The 18,865-nt window shown below is 48.9% G+C and overlaps 1 protein-coding gene across 1 annotated transcript; it reads left to right on the forward strand.

Annotated features, from left to right (window-relative positions):
* Positions 1 to 12,936: 12,936 nt before the first annotated feature.
* Positions 12,937 to 16,770, forward strand: Vamp2 (vesicle associated membrane protein 2). The gene is made up of 5 exons (XM_070001443.1): positions 12,937 to 13,045; positions 13,586 to 13,706; positions 14,177 to 14,335; positions 14,420 to 14,471; positions 15,072 to 16,770. Coding segments are annotated over exons 1-5 (351 nt in total). The 5' UTR covers positions 12,937 to 13,043; the 3' UTR covers positions 15,089 to 16,770.
* The last annotated feature ends 2,095 nt before the right edge of the window (positions 16,771 to 18,865 follow it).

Below are 18,865 nucleotides of genomic sequence, written 5' to 3' on the forward strand. Positions count from 1 at the left end.
CCTACAGCAAGGCCAATAGTTAAGGAATGTCCTCTTCCTTACAAACACATGAGCACTCACGCACAAACACACACAAACAGCTCCCAGTGGGCCTCTTAGTGGCTTCCTATGGAATATGAACAGAAAGCCAAGGCTCAACAGAATGTCTCCAAAATGAAAGAAAAAGATGCCTTCCATTTGTGAGAAAAAAATTGAAGGAATACCAAGGCACTAAGGAGCATAAAAAAGAAAGGTAGCCAGATCAGTGGCTCACATCTGTAATCCTAGTTACTCAGGAGGCTTGAAGCCAACCCAGGCAAGAAAGTCCAGGAGACGACAACTTCTTCTTTTCTTCTTCTTCTTCTTCTTCTTCTTCTTCTTCTTCTTCTTCTTCTTCTTCTTCTTCTTCTTCTTCTTCTTCTTCTTCTTCTTCTTCTTCTTCTTCTTCTTCTTCTTCTTCTTCTTCTTCTTCTTCTTCTTCTTCTTCTTCTTCTTCTTCTTCTTCTTCTTCTTCTTCTTCTTCTTCTTCTTCTTCTTCTTCTTCTTCTTCTTCCTCTTCTTCTTCCTCTTCTTCCTCTTCTTCTTCTTCCTCTTCTTCTTCCTCTTCTTCTTCCTCTTCCTCTTCCTCTTCCTCTTCCTCTTCCTCTTCCTCTTCCTCTTCCTCTTCCTCTTCCTCTTCCTCTTCTTCTTCTTCTTCCTCCTCCTCCTTCTTCTTCCTCCTCCTCCTCCTCCTCCTCTCCTTCTTCTTCTTCTTCTTCTTCTTCTTCTTCTTCTTCTTCTTCTTCTTCTTCTTCTTCTTCTTCTTCTTCTTCTTCTTCTTCCTCCTCCTCCTCCTCCTCCTCCTCCTCCTCCTTCCTCCTCCTCCTCCTCCTCCTCCTCCTCCTCCTCCTCCTCCTCCTCCTCCTCCTCCTCCTCCTTCTCCTTCCTCTCCTTCCTCTCCTTCCTCTCCTCCTCCTCCCCCTCCTCCCCCTCCTCCCCCTCCTCCCCCTCCTCCCCCTCCTCCCCCTCCTCCCCCTCCTTCCCCTCCTCCTCTTCCTCTTCTTCTTCTTCTTCTTCCTGGACTGGCCCTCAGCTCTTCAGCTCAAGGCTGAATGCTCTACCACTTGAACTATAGCACCACTTTGGTTTTCTGGTGGTTTATTGGAAATAAGACTCATGGACTTTCCATGAGACTCTTATCTCCACTTAACCACCAAAAAGCCAGTGGAGTTATGGCTTAAGTAGTCGTGTGCTAACCTTGAGCAAAAACATTCAGGATAGCCTTGAGTTAAGGCCCCAAGACAAGCATTACATAAATAAGCAAATAAACAATGTAAGAGTATAGTTGAGTGCTGGTGGCTCACACCTGTAATCCTAGCTACTCAGGAGGCTGAGTTCTAAGGATCATGTTCAAAGCCAGCCTGGGCAGGAAAGTCCCCAAGAGACTTTTTTTTTTTTTTGGTCGGTCATGGGGCTTGAACTCTGGGCTTGGGCACTATCCCTCAGCTCTTCAGCTCAAGGTGAGCACTCTACCTCCTGAGCCACAGCATCACTTCCAGCTTTTCTAGTGGTTTATTGGAGATAAGAGTCTCACAGCTTTTACTGACTGGGCTTGGCTTTGAACTGTGATCCTCAGATCTCAGCCTCCTGAGTAGCTAGGATTACAGGTGTGAGCCAGCAGCTTCTGGCTCCCAAGAGACTCTTATCTCCAATAAACCACTCAGAAAACCAGAAGTGGCTCTGTAGCTCAAACTTCCTGAGTAGCTAGGATTACAGATGTAAGCCACCAGGGCCCAATCTAGTAAGACATTTATCTGGCGATGCTTTTTTTTTTTTTTTGTCGGTCCTGGGGCCTGAACTCTGGGCCTGGGCACTGTCCTTCAGCTCTTCAGCTCAAGGCTCTACCACTTGTGCCACAGTGCCACATCCTGCTTTTTCTGCTTCTGTGGTGCTAAGGAATCAAATCCAGGGCCTCATGCATCATGTATGCAAGATAAGCACTCTACCACTAAGCCACCTTCCGAGCCCCCCCCCCTCCGCCCCCCCTCGAGAATTTTCCTACATCTCTACCAGATCTGCCTGGGCCTCCGGCACAGCCTCTGAATTCTATGGTCTCTGAGCCACATTCCCCGCCCCTTTATGGTCTCTAACTCCTATATTACTGTGATCGGAACTGGGTGGTCTGAGAGCTAGGATTATAATTAAGACTGTAATAAAAGAACCTGTGTGACCAGTGGCCTACACTATCAAGTGACTTTAGTAGTAGCTGGCAAACTGAAGCAAAATTGATGTAACTTGTGAATTTGTTGTTATGCAATCAGTCCTGGCACTGTGGAAAGACACAAGTTTATCTCTTTCTCTGAAATAGTTCTCTCATGACAAATATGGGAAGGTTGGGCAGGATTCTGTTTGTTAAAGAAGGAATCCAATCAAGGAAGAGACATCATTAGTCTTGAGTTCAAGTTACAGTACTGCTTTCACCCAAAGAGGAAATATATGCATTTCCCCCACAAACCACCCATTTGGTGATAGAAAATTTGGCACTAACTGGGCTGGGAATGTGGCTTACTGGTAAAGTGCTTGCCTAGTATACATGTGTTCGAATACTCAGTACTGCATAAAGAGAAAAAGCCAGAAGTGGCACTTGGCTCAAGTGGTAGAGTACTATCCTTGAGCAAAAGAAACCCAGATACAGTGCTGAGGTCCTGAATTCAAGCTCCAAGACTGGCAAAAAAAAGAAAAAAAAAAGGTATTAAGCACTTGAAAAGACCAGTTTTGTGACTTTCCAAAACTACTCATGGTGCACCTGTAGCTCATACTTGCAATCCTAGCTAATCAGGAGGCTGAGATCTGAGGATTGTCTTTCAATGCTAGCCCAGGCAGGAAAGTCCATGATACTCTTGTCTCCAATTAACTACCAAAAAAAGCCAGAAGTAGATATGTGTCTCAAGTGGTAGAGTGCTAACTTTGAGCAAAAGAAACTCAGGAACAGTACCCAGGCCAGGCTTGGCACATGCAAATGTGTACACCCACACCCACACACCCACCCACACCCACCCACAACAAACTATACTACTCAATATCTAAGTCTCAAGATTAGAAATCATGATGGCATAAAATTACTACACCTGGTCATTATGGACCAATGAGCCTATATACATATAGCTTTGTTCCTGTAGGATTGGAGACAACAAAATTTTCATATGCATCAAACAAGTATACACTTTTTTTTTTTTTGTCAGTCATGGGCCTTGAATTCTGGTCCTGGGCGCTGTCCCTCTGCTCTTCAGCTCAAGGCTAGTGTTCTACCACTTGAAACTTCCAGTTTTCTGGTGGTTTACTGGAGATAAGAGTCTCATGAAGGGCTGGGAAGGTGGCTCAGTTGGTAGAGTGCTTGCCTTGCATGCATGATGCCCTGAATTCAATTCCTCAGCACCACAGAAGCAGAAAAAGTGGAAAGTGGTGCCATGGCTCAAGTGGTAGAGCACTAGCCTTGAACTGAAGAACTGAGGGACAGCGCCCAGGCTCAGAGTTCAGGCCCCACAAAACCAACAACAACAAAAAAAGTCTCATGGACTTTCCTGCCCAGAAGGGCTTTGAACTGTGGTCCTCAGATCTCAGCTTCCTGAGTAGGTAGGATTACATGCTTGAGCCACCAGTGCCCAGCAAGTATACACTTTTTTTTTCCAAAATTTTTATTGTTATTAAGTGGTTACATAAGTTCCCAAATTTCACAGTATTGTGGGATAGTGAAGCTTAGTTAAAGTCACAAACACATTCTAACTTTCATGGGGCAAATTGTCTATCATGGTCTATAACATTTATGAGTTCTATGAGCTTTGCAATACACTTGTTTCCTCCACATTGGGTGATATGTACATTTCTTTTGTTTTGCATAGCATCAGCTGTTCCCTCTTTCCCACTTGTTTCCTCCCTCCCATCACTGCCATTGAGTTGTTTAGTTCATTTTGGTCAATGTTCAGTGTAGTTGATGGGTCCTATACTGTTGTATGTTTTTCCAATTCCCTCTAATTCTGTGTCGTCCTCCTGGTTTCCCTCCATGTGATCAGCAGCATGGGGGTTCGACCAGATGAGTGGAAGTCCTTTGTTTCTTAAGTCCTGTTAATTTTGTCATATCACCTAACATTTTGGATTTAAGAGCCACTTATCAGGGAGACCATGTGCTGTTTGTCTCTTTGTGCTTGGCTTACCTTGCTCAACATGATTTCTTCTAGCTCCATCCATTTCCCTGCAAATGCCATTCTTTTGTCCTTTCTAATGACTGCATAAGATTCCATTGTGTATAGATACCACAATTTTTGGATCCATTCATCTGTGGTGGGACATCTGGTTTGTTTCCATTTCCTGGCTATTGTCAATAGTGCTGCAATAAACATGGAGGTGCACGTGTCCTTGTATACTGGTTCCTGTTGTTCAGGATAGATGCCTAGAAATGGTATGACTGGGTCATAAGGGAGGTCAATATTTAGCTTTCTGAGGACCTTCTAGACTGTTTTCCAAAGTGGTTGTATAAGTGTACATTCCCACCAGCAGTGTAATAGGGTTCCTCTTTCTCTGCATCCCTCCAGCATTTGTCGTTGGCTGACTTGAGGATGTGGGCCATTCTGACTGGGGTAAGGTGGTATCTCAGGGTTGTCTTTATTTGCATTTCCTTCACAACCAGGGATAGTGAATATTTCCTCATGTGTTTCTTTGCCATTTTTATCTCTTCTTCTGAGAAGTTTCTCTTTATTTCCCTTGCCCATTTAGTAATTGGTTTGTTAGGTTTGGGAGGGATTAGTTTCTTGAGTTCCCTGTATATACTGGGTATTAACCCCTTGTCTGATATACTGCTGGTAAATATTTTTTCCCAATTAGTTGGTTGTCTTTCTAGCTTGGTTGTTATAGATTTAGCTGTGCAGAAACTTTTTATTTTAAGGTAGTCTCATTTGTTGAATCTCTCTCCAATTTGTTGTGACCCTGGGACTCTGTTCAGGAAGTTCCTGCCTGTGCCTATAAGTTCAAGTGTCTCTCCTACTCTGTCCTGTAGTAGTTTCAGAGATTCAGGTTTGATGTTAAGGTCTTTACTCAATTTTGAGTTGATGTTGGTGAAGTATACACTTTCTAAAAATGTGTTCTGAGTCAGGCACTGGTGTCTAATCCTAGCTACTCGAGAGCCAGAGATCTGAGGATTACAGTTTGAAAGGAATCCAGGCCGAAATTAACCACTAAAAAGCTGAAAGTGGGGCTGTGCTCAAGTGGTAGGGTGTTAGCTTTGAGCAAAGGACAGTTCAGGGATATGGGCACCAGTGGGTGGCTCATACCTGTAATCCTAGCTACGGAGGAGGCTGAGATCGGAGGATTGTGGCTGGAAGCCAGTATAAGAAGGAATGTGTGTGAGACTATTATATGCAATTAAGCATAGAAAAAGCCAGTAGTGGCACTGAAGCTCAAGTGGTAGAGCGCTATCCTTGAGCAAAAGAAGCTCAAGGGCAGTGTCCATGCCAAGAGTTCAAGGACCAACAAACTGGGGGTGAGGGGGGAGGAGCAGCTCAGGAGACCACCCAGGCCCTGAGTTCAAATGTCAGGTGTAGTGTGTGTGTGCACACACACACACACAGCACTAAGTCATGTGCATATCACATATGTATCACATATAATTTTTTTAAAAAAACACCAAATAGGCCAAGTGTCAGTGGCTCACGCCTGTAATCCTAGCTATTCAGGAGGCTGAGATCTGAGGATCATGGTTCAAAGCCAGCCCAGTCGGGAAAGTCTGTGAGACTCTGATCTTCAATAAGCCACTCAGAAAACCAGAAGTGGCCCTATGGCTCAAGTGCTAGATCACTTGCTTTGAGCTGAAGAGCTGAGGGACAGTGCCCAGGCCCAGAGTTCAAGCCCCACGACTGACAAAAAAACAAAACAAAACACCAAATATAATAACCAGGTAGATGTACTACCATGAAGTACCAGGGAAGAGGGCAAACTACCCAAATTAAGATCAGTCAGGGTTTAGTTCAGGAGAGGGAGCCTGAGATATGGCTACATGAAAGGCAGCAAGTATCCAAATTATCCACTCCTGACCCAGGAAAGTATGAAGAAAAGCAATAATACAGGACTCTTTCAAGGCTCAGAAATTGGATTGGGTCTACTTCAAATTCTTTAATGAGAATTCATTGAAGGGCAAGTCTGGTGCCAGCAGCTCCTAGTTGGATCTTTAGAGTGAACAGAGGGCCCAATGCCAGGTGAGTCCTGGCTCATCCCTGCCCTGACTCTCAGCGCCTACAGATGCTCAAGGTAGAGCAGCCTTTGAAAAAAATAGCTGCTGTTCTACAGCTACTAAGGCACCACATACCAGCCTGCTCTCCCCAAGACAGCAGTGGAGTCAGGTAGCCGGGGCTGGTCTGAGTCAGACAAGGGCTCACTAACTTAATACTTTGAGTTTTTTTTTCAACTATGATTTTTTTTTTTTGGGGGGGGGTCAGTCATGTGGCTTGAACTGGTGCCCTGGGTGCTGTCCCTGAGCTCTTTTTTGCTCCAGGCTAGCACTCTGCTACTCTGAGCCACAGGTCCACTTGTTTTGTTTGTTTTGGTAGTGAATTGGAGATAAGAGTCTCACCAACTTTCCAGTCCAGGCTGGCTTTGAACTTCAGGCCTCAGATCAGTGCCCAGCTTTGGCAATACTTTTAAATTTTAGTAATGGAGCGGGGGCGCAGGTGGCTCAGGCCTGTAATCCTAGCTACTCATGAGTCTGAGATCTGAGGATTGCGGTTCAAAGCCAGTCTGGACAGGAAAGTCTGTGAAGCTCCAATAAATCACCAGAAACTGGAAGTGGCGCAGTGGCTCAAGTGGTAGAGCATTCAGCCTTGAGCTGAAGAGCTCAGGGACAGCACCCAGGCCCAGAGTTCAAGCCCCACGACTGACCAAAAAAACAACAACCAAAAAAATTAGCATTGGAGGGCCTGGGAATGTGGTTTAGTGCTATAGTGCTAGAGTGCTTACCTAGGATGAAGCCCTGGTTTTGATTCCTCAGTACCACATAAGCAGAAAAAGCTGGAAGTGGTGCTGTGGCTCAAGTGGTAAAGTGCTAGCTTTGAGCACGAGGCTCAAGGACAGAACCCATGCCCTCAGTTCAAGCCCAGGACTGGCAAAAAAAATAAAAATAAATAAATCTTTTTTTTTTTTTTTTTGTGCTTGTAGTGGGGCTTGAACTCATGCCTGGTTACTGTCCCTTAGCTTTCTTACTCAAGGCTGTTGCTCTAGCCACATCTCTAACTCCTCTACTTCTTTTTTTTCTTTTTTTTTTTTTTTTTGGGTCCGGTCGTGGGGCCTGAACTCTGGGCCTGGGCACTGTCCCTCAGCTCTTCAGCTCAAGGCTAGTGCTCTACCACTTGAGCCACAGCGCCACTTCCGGCTTTTTTCTTTTTGCTTATGTGGTGCTGGGAATCGAACCCAGGGCCTCAGGCATGCAAGGCAAGCGCTCTACCAATGAGACAACTTCCCAGCCCCACTCCTCTACTTCTTGATTATTATTTTTTTGGTGGTGACTGATTGGAAATTATAGTTTCATGGTCTTTCCTGTTCCTTTGAACCTCAATCCTCAGATTTCAGCCTCCCGAGTACCTATAATTATAGGCCTAAGATACCAGTATGCTGAACTTATGAAAATCTTTTTTTTTTTTTTTTTGGCTAGTCCTGGGGCTTGAACTCGGGGCTTGGGTGCTGTCCCTGAGCGTCTTTGTGTACAAGGTTAGTGTTCTTGCACTTGAGCCATAGCACCATTTCTGGCTTTTATTGAGTAATTTATTGAAGCATCTCATAGACTTTCCTGCCTGGGCTTGTCTTTGAACCACACTTTTTACATCTCATCCTCTTGAGTTGCTAGGATTACAAGTATGAGCCACAAAGCACCCTCTTTTTTTAGTTTTTTTGTTTTTGTTTTTTCCTCAAGGCTAGTGCTCTACTACTTTGAGAGACAGGTCTACTTCTGGCTTGTTGGTAGTTAATTGGAGATGAGTCTCACAGATTTTTAGTTCTTCCCTGGCTAGCATTGAACCAGGGTCCTCAGGTATCATAGAATATAGGCCTGAGTCACTAATACCTGACTTCACTTCTGGCTTTTTTGCTGGCTAAAGATAAGGGTCTCATGGAGTTTCCTGCTGGGTCTGGCTTTGTTTGAAACAAACAAAAAAGGGTACAAATGAAACAAAAATACAAGAGTTGTAGGTGGCCAAGGCTATTTAACTTTGTTTAATGTTTTAATAATTTTTCAGAAGGCAGTTCACATTCTTTTGCGTCATTTAAAAGCAGATGTGCAGCAGGGTGCCCGTGGCTCATGCCTGTAATCCTAGCTAATCCAGGAGGCTGAGATCTGAGGATTGTGGTTCAAAGCCAGCCTGGGCAGGAAAGTCTATGAGACTCTTATCTCCAATAAAACGCCAGAACACTGGAAGTGGCGCTGTGGCTCAAGTGGTAGAGTGCTAGCCTTGAGCTGAATTGCCTAGTGACAGCGCCCAGGTCCAGAGTTCAAGCCCCATGATCCACCAAAAAAAAAAAAAAAAAAAGACAAAATCATTAACACATGGGGGGAGGGGGAGAGATCTTGTTTCCATATCTTGGTGTTCTAGATCTTTTAAACAATAGCTTTATGTATACTCTTCTAGTTTATGTTTTCTTGGTGAAAAAAAGGTAGACTCAGCCTGAAGACAAGACCTGTCTGTTCAGACACTTCTGGCTTTGTATTTATGTGGTACTGAGGAATCACAGGGCTTCATGCACGCACTCTACTACTAAGCCACATTCCCAGCCCATCGTTGAAGACTCTTATCTCCAATTAAGTACCAGAAAACTGGAAGTGGTGCTGTGGCTCAAAATGGTAGAGCACTAACCTTGAGCAAAAGGAGCTCAAGGACAGCGTCCAGGCACAGATTTCAAGCCCCATGGCTAACAGAAAAAAAAGAAAAGAAAAACAAGAAAAACAGAAGTGAAGGCTTGTGGCAATCCACTCAGCACGTGTGGCATAGAGGAGGTTTTGGATTTTTTTCCTGGAACCCAGGTGGTCCTGGTAGGCTCTGAAATAACCTCAGAGGTCTGGGACTTGAAGAACTACCTGATTATGATGGCCGTGGAGCTTACCTCCCAGCCGCCATCTTAGGCACAATTTGGCTCTTAATTAGAAGGCCTTTCCTTCACAAGCTTCATTGGGCAACACATACATTCTCTGAAATTAATTACCAGTTCTATCAGGTTGACTCATTAGGATGGAGTGAGTTCATGAGTCAGTATGGTAATGACCCAGCTCCCTTCCATCCCAACTTCTAAACAGGAGTTATTTGAAATAAGAAAAACAATGAAAGGGCTGGACAACCATGGCTCACACCTGAGCGACAGCGCCCAGGCCCAGAGTTCAAGCCCCACAACTGACACAAAAAAAAAAAAAAAGAAAAGAAAAAGAAAAAAATCTAAGGATTAAGCCCAGTGCTGGTGGCTCACATCTGTAATCCTAGCTACTCAAAAGGCTGAGATCTGAGGATCATAGTTCAAAGCCAGCCCAGGCAGGAAAGTCTATGAGACTCTCATTTCCAATTAAACACAAGAAAACTAGAAGTGGCTCTGTGGCTCAAATGGTAGAGCACTCAGCCTTGAGCTGAAAAACTGAGGGACAGTGCCCAGGCCCAGAATTCAAGCCCCACTACTAACCCAGCACTGGTGGCTTACTGGTTGGTGGCTTACTACTGTAATCCTAGCTACTCAGGAGGCTGAGATGTGAGGACTATGGTTTGCAGCAAGCCCAGGCAGGAAGTTATTTCCAATTAAACACACACAGACACACACACACACACACACAGACACACACACACAGACACACACACACACAGACACACACACACACACACAGACACACACACACACACACGTGCGCGCACGCGCACACACACACAAAGCAGAGCTAGAACTCTAGCCTTGACCAAAAAAGTTCAGGGACAGTGAGTGCCCAAGCCTAAAGTTCAAGCTCCAAGACCTGCACATACACATACACACACACAAACACGCCAAGTTAAACTCTGGCCTGGGGCGCTGTCCCTCAGCTCTTCAGCTCAAGGTTAACGCTCTACCACTTGAGCCACAGTGCCACTTCCAGCTTTTACTGCTTATGTGGTGCTAAGAAATCAAACCTACGGCCTCTACCACTGAGCCACCTTCCCAGCCCCAACACACACACACACACACAAAGTTTTACAAATGACTTTGAACCTCTATCCTCATCTCAGTCTTCAGAGTAGCTAGGATTATAGGTATGAACCACTTGTACTCTGATAAGATTTTTTTTTTTGGTAAATGTATCTCAGTTATACAAATACGTTAACTTTTCTCTAATTCAACTCCTTCGATTCTGAGTCTCTACCTGCTTGCTGAAAATATTCTCTTACTCATTTCCAGGTAAATTTGGTCCTCCTCCTCCCCCTCTCCCTTCCTCCAGCTTCAAAGATTGATCTAAATTTGGAGTTTCTCAGCACCACAGCCTAGGTGGGATCCAGTGGGAGGGGTTGCTCAAGGAGCACTGTCTCTCTCAGATGACTCCTACTGGGACCTCCACCTCCATGGCTTACATGTGCTCCCATTTCCACCCTGCTGGCCCCAGGATCCACTGGCAAAAGCAATTTAGCAGTTTTCCAAGCCACACTCCCTGGCCTAGGTTCCCCAACTTTATCTGGAGCAAACCCTGCTTGTTTGTACCTACCTCCTTCTAACCCTTCCAGTTTTTTTTGTTGTTGTTGTTGGTCGTGGGGCTTGAACTCTGGGCCTGAGCACTGTCCCTTAGCTCTTCAGCTCAAGGCGAGCGCTCTACCACTTGAGCTACAGTGCCACTTCCGGTTTTCTGGTGGTTTATTGGAGATAGGAGTCTCACGGTCTCCCCTGCCTGGGCTGGCTTTGAACCTCGATCCTCAGATCTCAGCCTCCTGAGTAGCTAGGATTACAGGCCTGAGCCACCAGCGCCCGGCTAACCCTTCCAGTTTTATATCCAGACCCTTAGGCTTTTGAACTTAAAAGTATGGAATTTAGTATTGTTCTCTGAGTAGAAAGTGAAGTAGTCTCAGGGCCAAAAATCACAGGCCAGCTGCCCACAACGTGGTCTGAGGTATACACCTCCCCATCCATGAAAGTGGCTCTTTTTATTTTTATTGTCAAGGTGATGAACAGAGGGGTTACAGTTACTTAAGGCAGTGAGTATACTTGTCTAACTTGTTATCCCCTCCCTCATTTTTCTCCCTCTTCCCCTCCCTCTTAACCCACCCCCCAAGTAGCTCTTTTCTTGTGATATAGGTTGAACAATCACAGCCATTCTGTGTCACTGCACAAAGTCCAGGGAGCAGGAGGGAGCCAAGAGCATCTTGTCTTATATTGGGCTGTGAGTCCCTGCACCCAGCTGCTCACTCACCTCCCCCAGACAGCTGGGAAATGACACCTTTAGTGACAGAGCCAGTCCCAGGGCTTCTGCTGGCTGGGGGGTGGGGCATTGCGGTGGAGGAGGATCTCATACTCGGAGGCCCTCTTCTGTTTGTCTCAGACATGGAAAAGACACCAGCCTTCTTCCCTCCTTGCAGGGTGTATGGAATGAGTACCCCAAGGGCCAGTAGATCCCCCTTAAAATGCCTCCTTCATCCTTAAGGCTTGCTTTAGCCCACCCCACTGGATAGATAACTAGACACCTCATTGGCTCCCTCCTTTTTCTCTGAGAAGCTGGGTTAGGGTGTGTACAGATGCTGGGTCTGCTCAGAGGACCTAAAATGGAGACCAGTCAGGAGATGGGCCAGGCCTGGGATAATCTAGTATATTGTCCAGATCAAGCCATATACTGCCTACCTATGAGAGAATGGAAACTGTCAAGGTCATACCTCTGAGGCTTATCCACGTGTAACCTAGCATCCATACCTGAGTACTACAGGCGCTACAGTCCTCTTTTGGATGGAATCCCACTGGCTCCTGTGATGAAGGGCTGAACGTTCTCCTGTGGTGGGACTAGCTGACCCCTACTTGGGGGCAGAGCTAGGTTTGAACAAGTCTACAGCCACCACGTGAAGCAGTGTCCTCCTCCCTGGGGTCCTTAGCTGGCCTGGCCTCAGGGAGGCCTGCTCCAGCTTTACCTGCCTCTGCCCTCCGGTCTGCTGAACTTCAACCTGTGTTGAAGGAGGGGCAGCTTTTCCCTGGTGGGGACAGGGAAGAGCCCCTGTCCTTACATCCTGGGACTCAGGGTTGGAGGCCACATAGCTTCCTGGAGACAATCACTGGACCCGGTGAGGGCAGTTCTCACGCCGCTGCACCCCAGCGGCAGGTGTACCAGTATTGACCTGGCCCCACCCGCATGGACCCCTTGGCATTTCCGACCCCCAGCCCATTCTAGATGCTTAGAAGCAGGTTCCCAGGTGTTGGAACCAGGGTGCAGGGGGAGGCCAGGGTGCAGGGGGGGGGCAGGGAGAGGGGGAAAGCCAGGGTGCGGTGAGGAGGGAGAGGCCAAGATGAAAGTGGGGGGGAGTCTGAGGTGGGGGAAGGGGGAGGCCAGGTTTTGGGGGGGTGAGGCCAGAGTGTGGGAAGGGAAAGCCATGGGGGGGCGGGGGAAGCCCTGGGAAGGCCAGGGGGCGGGAGTGGGGGGGGAGATGAGACCTGGGTGCGGGAGGGAGAGGCCAGGGTGCGGGGACGGGGTGGGGGGGGCTTGTATCAGGTTCGTGGATGGGAGAGGCTGTGCCCGGGGTGGGCGCGGGGGTCCCAGTGGCCGAGGTCTTGGGGACGCCTGTGGTGACACAGGGCGCTACGGGGGCGGGCGTGGGGGCCTTGCGGGGGTCCGCGGGGGCCGGACCCCGCGGCACGGACGCTGGCTCTGGCCCGCACGACCCCCGCCGCGCCCCTCCCCCGCAGGCCGCTCCCGCCGCGCCGCCGGCCGCGCCCCGCCCCCGCCCGCAGTGCCCGGATGCGGGTGACGTGCGGCCGCCATCTTCCCGTCCCGGGCAGCCAGCGCCAGTCGGAGCCAGAGCGAGCCGCCGCCGCCATCACTGCCGCTGCCAAATCCTCCGCCCGTTTCCCCCGCCATGTGAGTTGGCCGTCAGCCGCCCGCACCGCGCTGCCCCGCACCGGCCGCTTGTCCCGGAGAACCGGCCTGGGAATGCCGGGGTCCCCGCCCGCGCCACCCCCCGCCGTGCTCGGGGCCAGGCTAGCTGACGCCGGTGACTGCGCGCGGGCGACCGGGAACCCCGGGTTCCACAGGCCGGCCTGCGCGGGCGATGGCCGCGGGAGGGCGCGGACCCCCGCGTCCACCTCTCCCCGCCCCGCCCCGGCCATCATGGCCCCCAAGGCATTCCGACTTGACCCCCCCCCCCCCCGACCGCGTTTGTGCGGTCGCTGTCGTTGGACAGGCAGGGGAAACTGAGGCCTGAGGAGCGGGAGGGAGGGCCTCGCTCAAGGTCACGCAGCCCCATCCTCTGCGAGGACCGAAGAGAGACCCGGGCGCCCAGCGATGCCCTTCCCGCAAAGAAAGACCGGAGGGACGATGGATGGACAGGTGGATGGGCGGAGCCCTGGCCGCAGGGCTGGTGGCTCCAGCCCTGGGTCTTAATCTGTTCCTGCTCCTCAGGTCGGCTACCGCTGCCACCGTCCCCCCTGCCGCCCCGGCCGGGGAGGGTGGTCCCCCTGCACCCCCTCCAAACCTCACCAGTAACAGGAGACTGCAGCAGACCCAGGCCCAGGTGGATGAGGTGAGTGAAGGTGTGATACCCAGGTTGGCCAACGGGGTGGGGGCCCGGTTGGGTTGGGTTGGGTTGGTGATGTTGACAGTTCATACCTTTGGATTTTGGGTCAGAGACATGCCATGTCCCTGTCTATTTCCCTGTCTGTCTGCACTTGGATGCTGGGGGTGGGGGGTGGGGGAGGACTAGTCGTGCTATCCTTGGGTGTGCCAGCTCCAGGAAGGCGTGCTCAGGAATGCTCAGGTGATTGAGGCAGCACATGCGGACCCACAAAGCGTGTTGCTATGACATCTGAGATGTCAAGACTACCCGCATGTTTACGATGTGTGCTCCTTGCATGTCCCCAGGTGTGCTAGGTATGTTTTATGTGTGTCCTTGGCATGTGAATCTGGCAGCACCAGGCACGTGTTCTGTGTACGGCACCTGTTTGAGGTGAGGTGGGCCTTGGCACACCTCTGCCTCTTTGGCCTCTCCCCCAGGTGGTGGACATTATGAGGGTGAACGTGGACAAGGTCCTGGAGCGGGACCAGAAGCTGTCGGAGCTCGATGACCGTGCCGATGCACTCCAGGCAGGGGCTTCCCAGTTTGAAACAAGTGCAGCCAAGCTCAAGCGCAAATATTGGTGGAAAAACCTCAAGGTTAGGGGAAGGGAAGTGGGATAGGAGGACTGGTGGGTAAATGGTGTCATAGTTTATCATACTGATGCTCCTTCTTCTCCCCAGATGATGATAATCTTGGGAGTGATTTGCGCCATCATCCTTATCATCATCATCGGTGAGTGGGGCAGGACTGGCCAGGGCCCTCTCCCTGGAGAGTTTTCCCTTGTGGATTCAGGGTTTTGAAGGTCATTAACCTAGTTTGTACTCTTCAACAAAAGACACATGTTGGTGCTAATGGCAGTTCTGATTCAACTAGAGCTGAAAACCTTGATGTTGTGTCACTTCATTTTGCCTGGTTCTGGGCAATTTGTTGAGCTTGGAAACAGGGAAACTGAGTTGGTCCTCAGTACTCCATTGAGAACGCTATGGACCTAAGAGCCCATTCTAGGAATCCTGGAATTGGGAAGGGCCGGGAACATGACCAGGAAGTCAATTATCCCCACTGAAAACCTGCCACCTCACAAGCCCAAAAGAATTAGGGGACTTTGGCCCAAGGCTACCTCATAGATTTGAAGAGACCCTGGGACCCACCTGCCCCAGCCCCTTTGCTTTACAGATGAATGAACTGAGGCCAAGAGAGGGAAAAGGACATCAGCCAGCTGGGAAATGGGGAGGGTTGGAACAGGGCCAGGTCTGACACACTGCTTTCTTTCTCTCTCTCTCTCTCTCTCTCTCCCCTCTTCCTCATCCCCCTTCTCTTACCCTCTCTCCACAGTTTACTTCAGCACTTAAATTCCCGAGGAGTCTGCCCTGCCTAGAGAAGGGCCTCTCCCCTACCCCCCCGCCGTTCCTCCACCTCTCAGCCATATCTTTCAGCCCCCATCCCCTGGATCCGTGTGTGTGTGTCCGTGTGTGTGTTCCCCTGTAAATAGCCAGCTGTTATTTATACATATATAATATTATATATATTTGGTCTGTTTGTAGTTTTATTACTAGAAGATTTTTCCGGTTGTCCTTAACACCCCTTCCTGAGGTTTCCATCACCTTCTCTCTCCTACCTTCCTTTTCCCTCTTCCTGATCTGTCCCAGATTCCTTCATTTGCATCTGCTATGCAATAGTCCCTCTCTTCTCCTTCCCTCGGATTTAACCTGACCCTCCCCAGCTCACCTCCCCCTATTCAATCCCCACCAAAAATAGGTAAAATACACCTGTCCAGGCCTCCTTTGGTGCGTCTTTGCATCAGTTGGGAGGCTCTGAGACTGGCCCCACTTGGTCCTAAGAATCCCAAAGTCCTTTGGGAGCTTCCAGCATGTTAATTAATGTATCATTTGCATACCAACATCCCTTTTGGTTTCCTTTTTTTGTTTGTTTGTTTCATCTTCTCTCTACCTGTTTCTTTTTTTTACTGAGGAATTAGTCCCATTGGTCCTTGTATCACACTTTCATTTGCACGACATTACTTGCAGGTGGTGGGGAACCTGGGATTTGGGGGAACCAGGCTGCTCTGGCCCCCAGAATTGTCCCTTCCTAGCCCCTCTAGTCCAGTTTACCTCTCCTACCTCCATTTTCCAGACCTCTTGTATCCTTTGCTCCCTCCCCCAGCTGGTGTGTAAGTGTCTTGGAGTTCAGTGTGTTATGATGGACCAATAATTCTGCCACTTGGGGTCTCTCCCTACATTCCTGCTCCCCAGTTTTCATGTGGGGGCACTTAACTGACATTCCCATGGGGTTTTCCTCCCTCCCATCTGCCTGATCCACCTCCTCCTCCCACCAGGAGAGTTGGGGGTTGGCTACAATCTGATCTCTTTTGGGAGGGGTGGCTACCAGTGTATGGGGGAGGGGGTCATCACTGCCTTGCGGGAGGAGTGGGAAAAGGCAGAGAATCCCCCCAGTTCCTGCCTGAAACCTCTAGCTTCACCCGTGTTAGAGGTTGGACTGAAATCCTGCCTCCCCAATTTGGGGGATGTTGCTCCCATCACTGCCCAGCTCCTCTGACTGCCACCCTGTATTCAGGGTGGGGATACTAGTCACTGCCAATGTGTGGATGGTCTTGCTGGATGATGGGGCTCCTCACCCCTCTCCAGGGCTGTTGAGCCCAGAGAGAGAGAGAAAGAGAGTGAGAGAGAGCGCGAGAGAGCTGTCCTTTCATTAGATGAAGTTATAAGAGGAAGAAGAGTCTAATGACTTTTTACTAAATGGCACAGTTTTAGGGGTTTGAGGGTGAAGTCCCTTAACCTACCACTGGACGGGGCCCCCAAACTCTTTATCCCCCCACACTGTGTGGAGGGGGAGCAGGGAGATTTAAACTGTTGTGTGAAAGGGTAGGAGAGATGCTGGGGCTGGGGGTGCTGTGTTCTAGACCCCCCATATTATCCCAGTGTCCCCTGCCTTCCCTCTTTCCCCACCCATACCCCCAATTCTGTGGCGCATCCAGATTGTGAAAATGTACAATAAATGTGTAATGAGTAACTAAGTGCTGTCTGTTGTAAGATCATTTCTTAAATAGCAATAAGGACTTGTAAGTACAAGGGTACGGGTTTGGGCTCTGCAGGCATTCCTAACCTTGGGCAGTGCCTAGTGTGATTCTCGAAAGTGCCTATTGGGTGGGAAGCAGGCACCAGGAGTCGGTAATGGGAAATGTCACTAGGACCCCTATGTCTTAAGAGTCTGGTGAAACCTGCAATCTGGATCTGGGTTACCAAGTCACACCTCCCTTCCTCCTCTCTTACTTAGATTCAAAGTAGTTGTTCCCATGGTCATTCAGCTAGGCCAGAAGTAGATGATCACTTCCAGGAAGCATTTCTTTCCTTTCGAGCACATTGCTGTTGGCCAGAGTGTTTAATAAATTCTTTTTTTCTTTTTTTTTTTGGACCAGTCCTGGGGCTTGAACTCAGGGCCTGGACACTGTCCCTGAGTTCCAGGCTAGCACTCTAACACTTGAGCCACAATGCCACTTAATGGCTTTTTCTATTTATGTGGTACTGAGGAATTGAGCCCAGGGCTTAATGAATGCTAGGAAATCACTCTACCACTAAGCCATGTTCCCAGCCCATGGTTAATAAATTCTTATTGAAAGTTTGATTGGAGATCCAGCTGAGTGTGGCATGATACTGACTATACAAGACATATTACTGGGGGCTGGGAAGGTGGCTCAGTGGTAGAGTGCTTACCTTGCATGCATGAGGCCCTGGGTTCGATTCCCCAACACCACATAAGCAAAAAGAAAAAAAGCCAGAAGTGGCGCTGTGGCTCAAGTGGTAGAGCACTAGCTTTGAGCTGAAGAGTTGAGGGACAGCACCTAGGCCCAGAGTTCAGGCCCCACGACCGGACCCCCCCCAAAAAAAAAAAATCACATTTAAAAGGGCTGGGAAGGTGGCTCAGTGGTAGAGCGCTTGCCTTGAAGGCATGAGGCCCTGGGTTCGATTCCTCAGCACCACATAAGCAGGAAGTGGTGCTGTGGCTCAAGTGGTAGAGTGCTAGCCTTGAGCTGAAGAGCTGAGGGACAGCGCCCAGGCCCAGAGTTCAGGCCCCATGACCGGACCCCCCCCCCAAAAAAAAAAAAAAAAAAAGACATATTACCCTTGAACTCTGTTTTATGACTTGTGACTCTAGATCTTATCCTAAACTCCCAAAGCTCTAGGTCTGTTTTGTTCCTGATGAGGCATCCCATAATCCATGCCCCTTGGCTCTTATTATTTTTTGCTAGTCCTGGGACTTGAATTCAGAGCTTGGGTACCATCCCTGAGCCTCTCTGTGCTTAAGGCTAGCACTCTACCACTTGAGACAGTGTCATTTCTGGCTTTTTTTTTTTTTTTTTTTTTTTGTCAGTCATGGGGCTTGAACTCTGGGCCTGGGCTCTGTCCCTCAGCTCTTCAGCTCAAAGCCAGCACTCTATCACTTGAGCCACAGTGCCACTTCCAGTTTTCTGGTGGTTTATTGGAGGTAGAGTCTCATGGAGTTTTCTGTCCAGGCCGGGGTGATCCTTAGATCTCAGCCTCCTGAGTAGCTAGGATTACAGGCATAAGCCATTGGCGCCTGGCTGGCTTTTTATGTTTATATGGTACTGAACCAGGGCTTCGTGCACATTAGGCAATCACTCTACCACTAAGTGACATTCCCAGCCTAGGCTCTTTATTTTTGTGCTAGTCCTGGAGCTTGAATTTAGGGCTGGGGTACTGTCTGAGCTTTTTTGCTCAAGGCTAGTGCTCTACCACTTAAGCCAAAGTTCCACCTATGGATTTTTGGTGGTTAATTGGAGATGACACACAGACTTTCCTGCCCTTGTCTTGGAATGGAAATCTGAAGATATCAGTCTCCTTCTGAGTAGCTAAGATTACAGGTGTGAGCCACTAGCACAGGACCCTAGTTTCTTCAACTATGGACAAAGGCTCCTAATTGAACTCTTGAGGTCCAGCCTTAGAGCTCAGCACAAAGATCAAAGTGTATAGGAAGCCTAGATATTGTTTCCCAAAAGCTCTTAGAACTTCCAGGGGTTCTGTTTTTGTGTTTGTGCCCCTGCGCATGCGCACACACTTGTGCTTTCAATCCTGGTGCTTCAATGTGACCTG

This window comes from Dipodomys merriami, unplaced genomic scaffold, assembly GCF_024711535.1.
Source record: "Dipodomys merriami isolate MVZ:Mamm:240054 unplaced genomic scaffold, mDipMer1.0.p SCAF_59, whole genome shotgun sequence".
In the NCBI taxonomy this organism is placed as follows: domain Eukaryota; kingdom Metazoa; phylum Chordata; class Mammalia; order Rodentia; family Heteromyidae; genus Dipodomys; species Dipodomys merriami.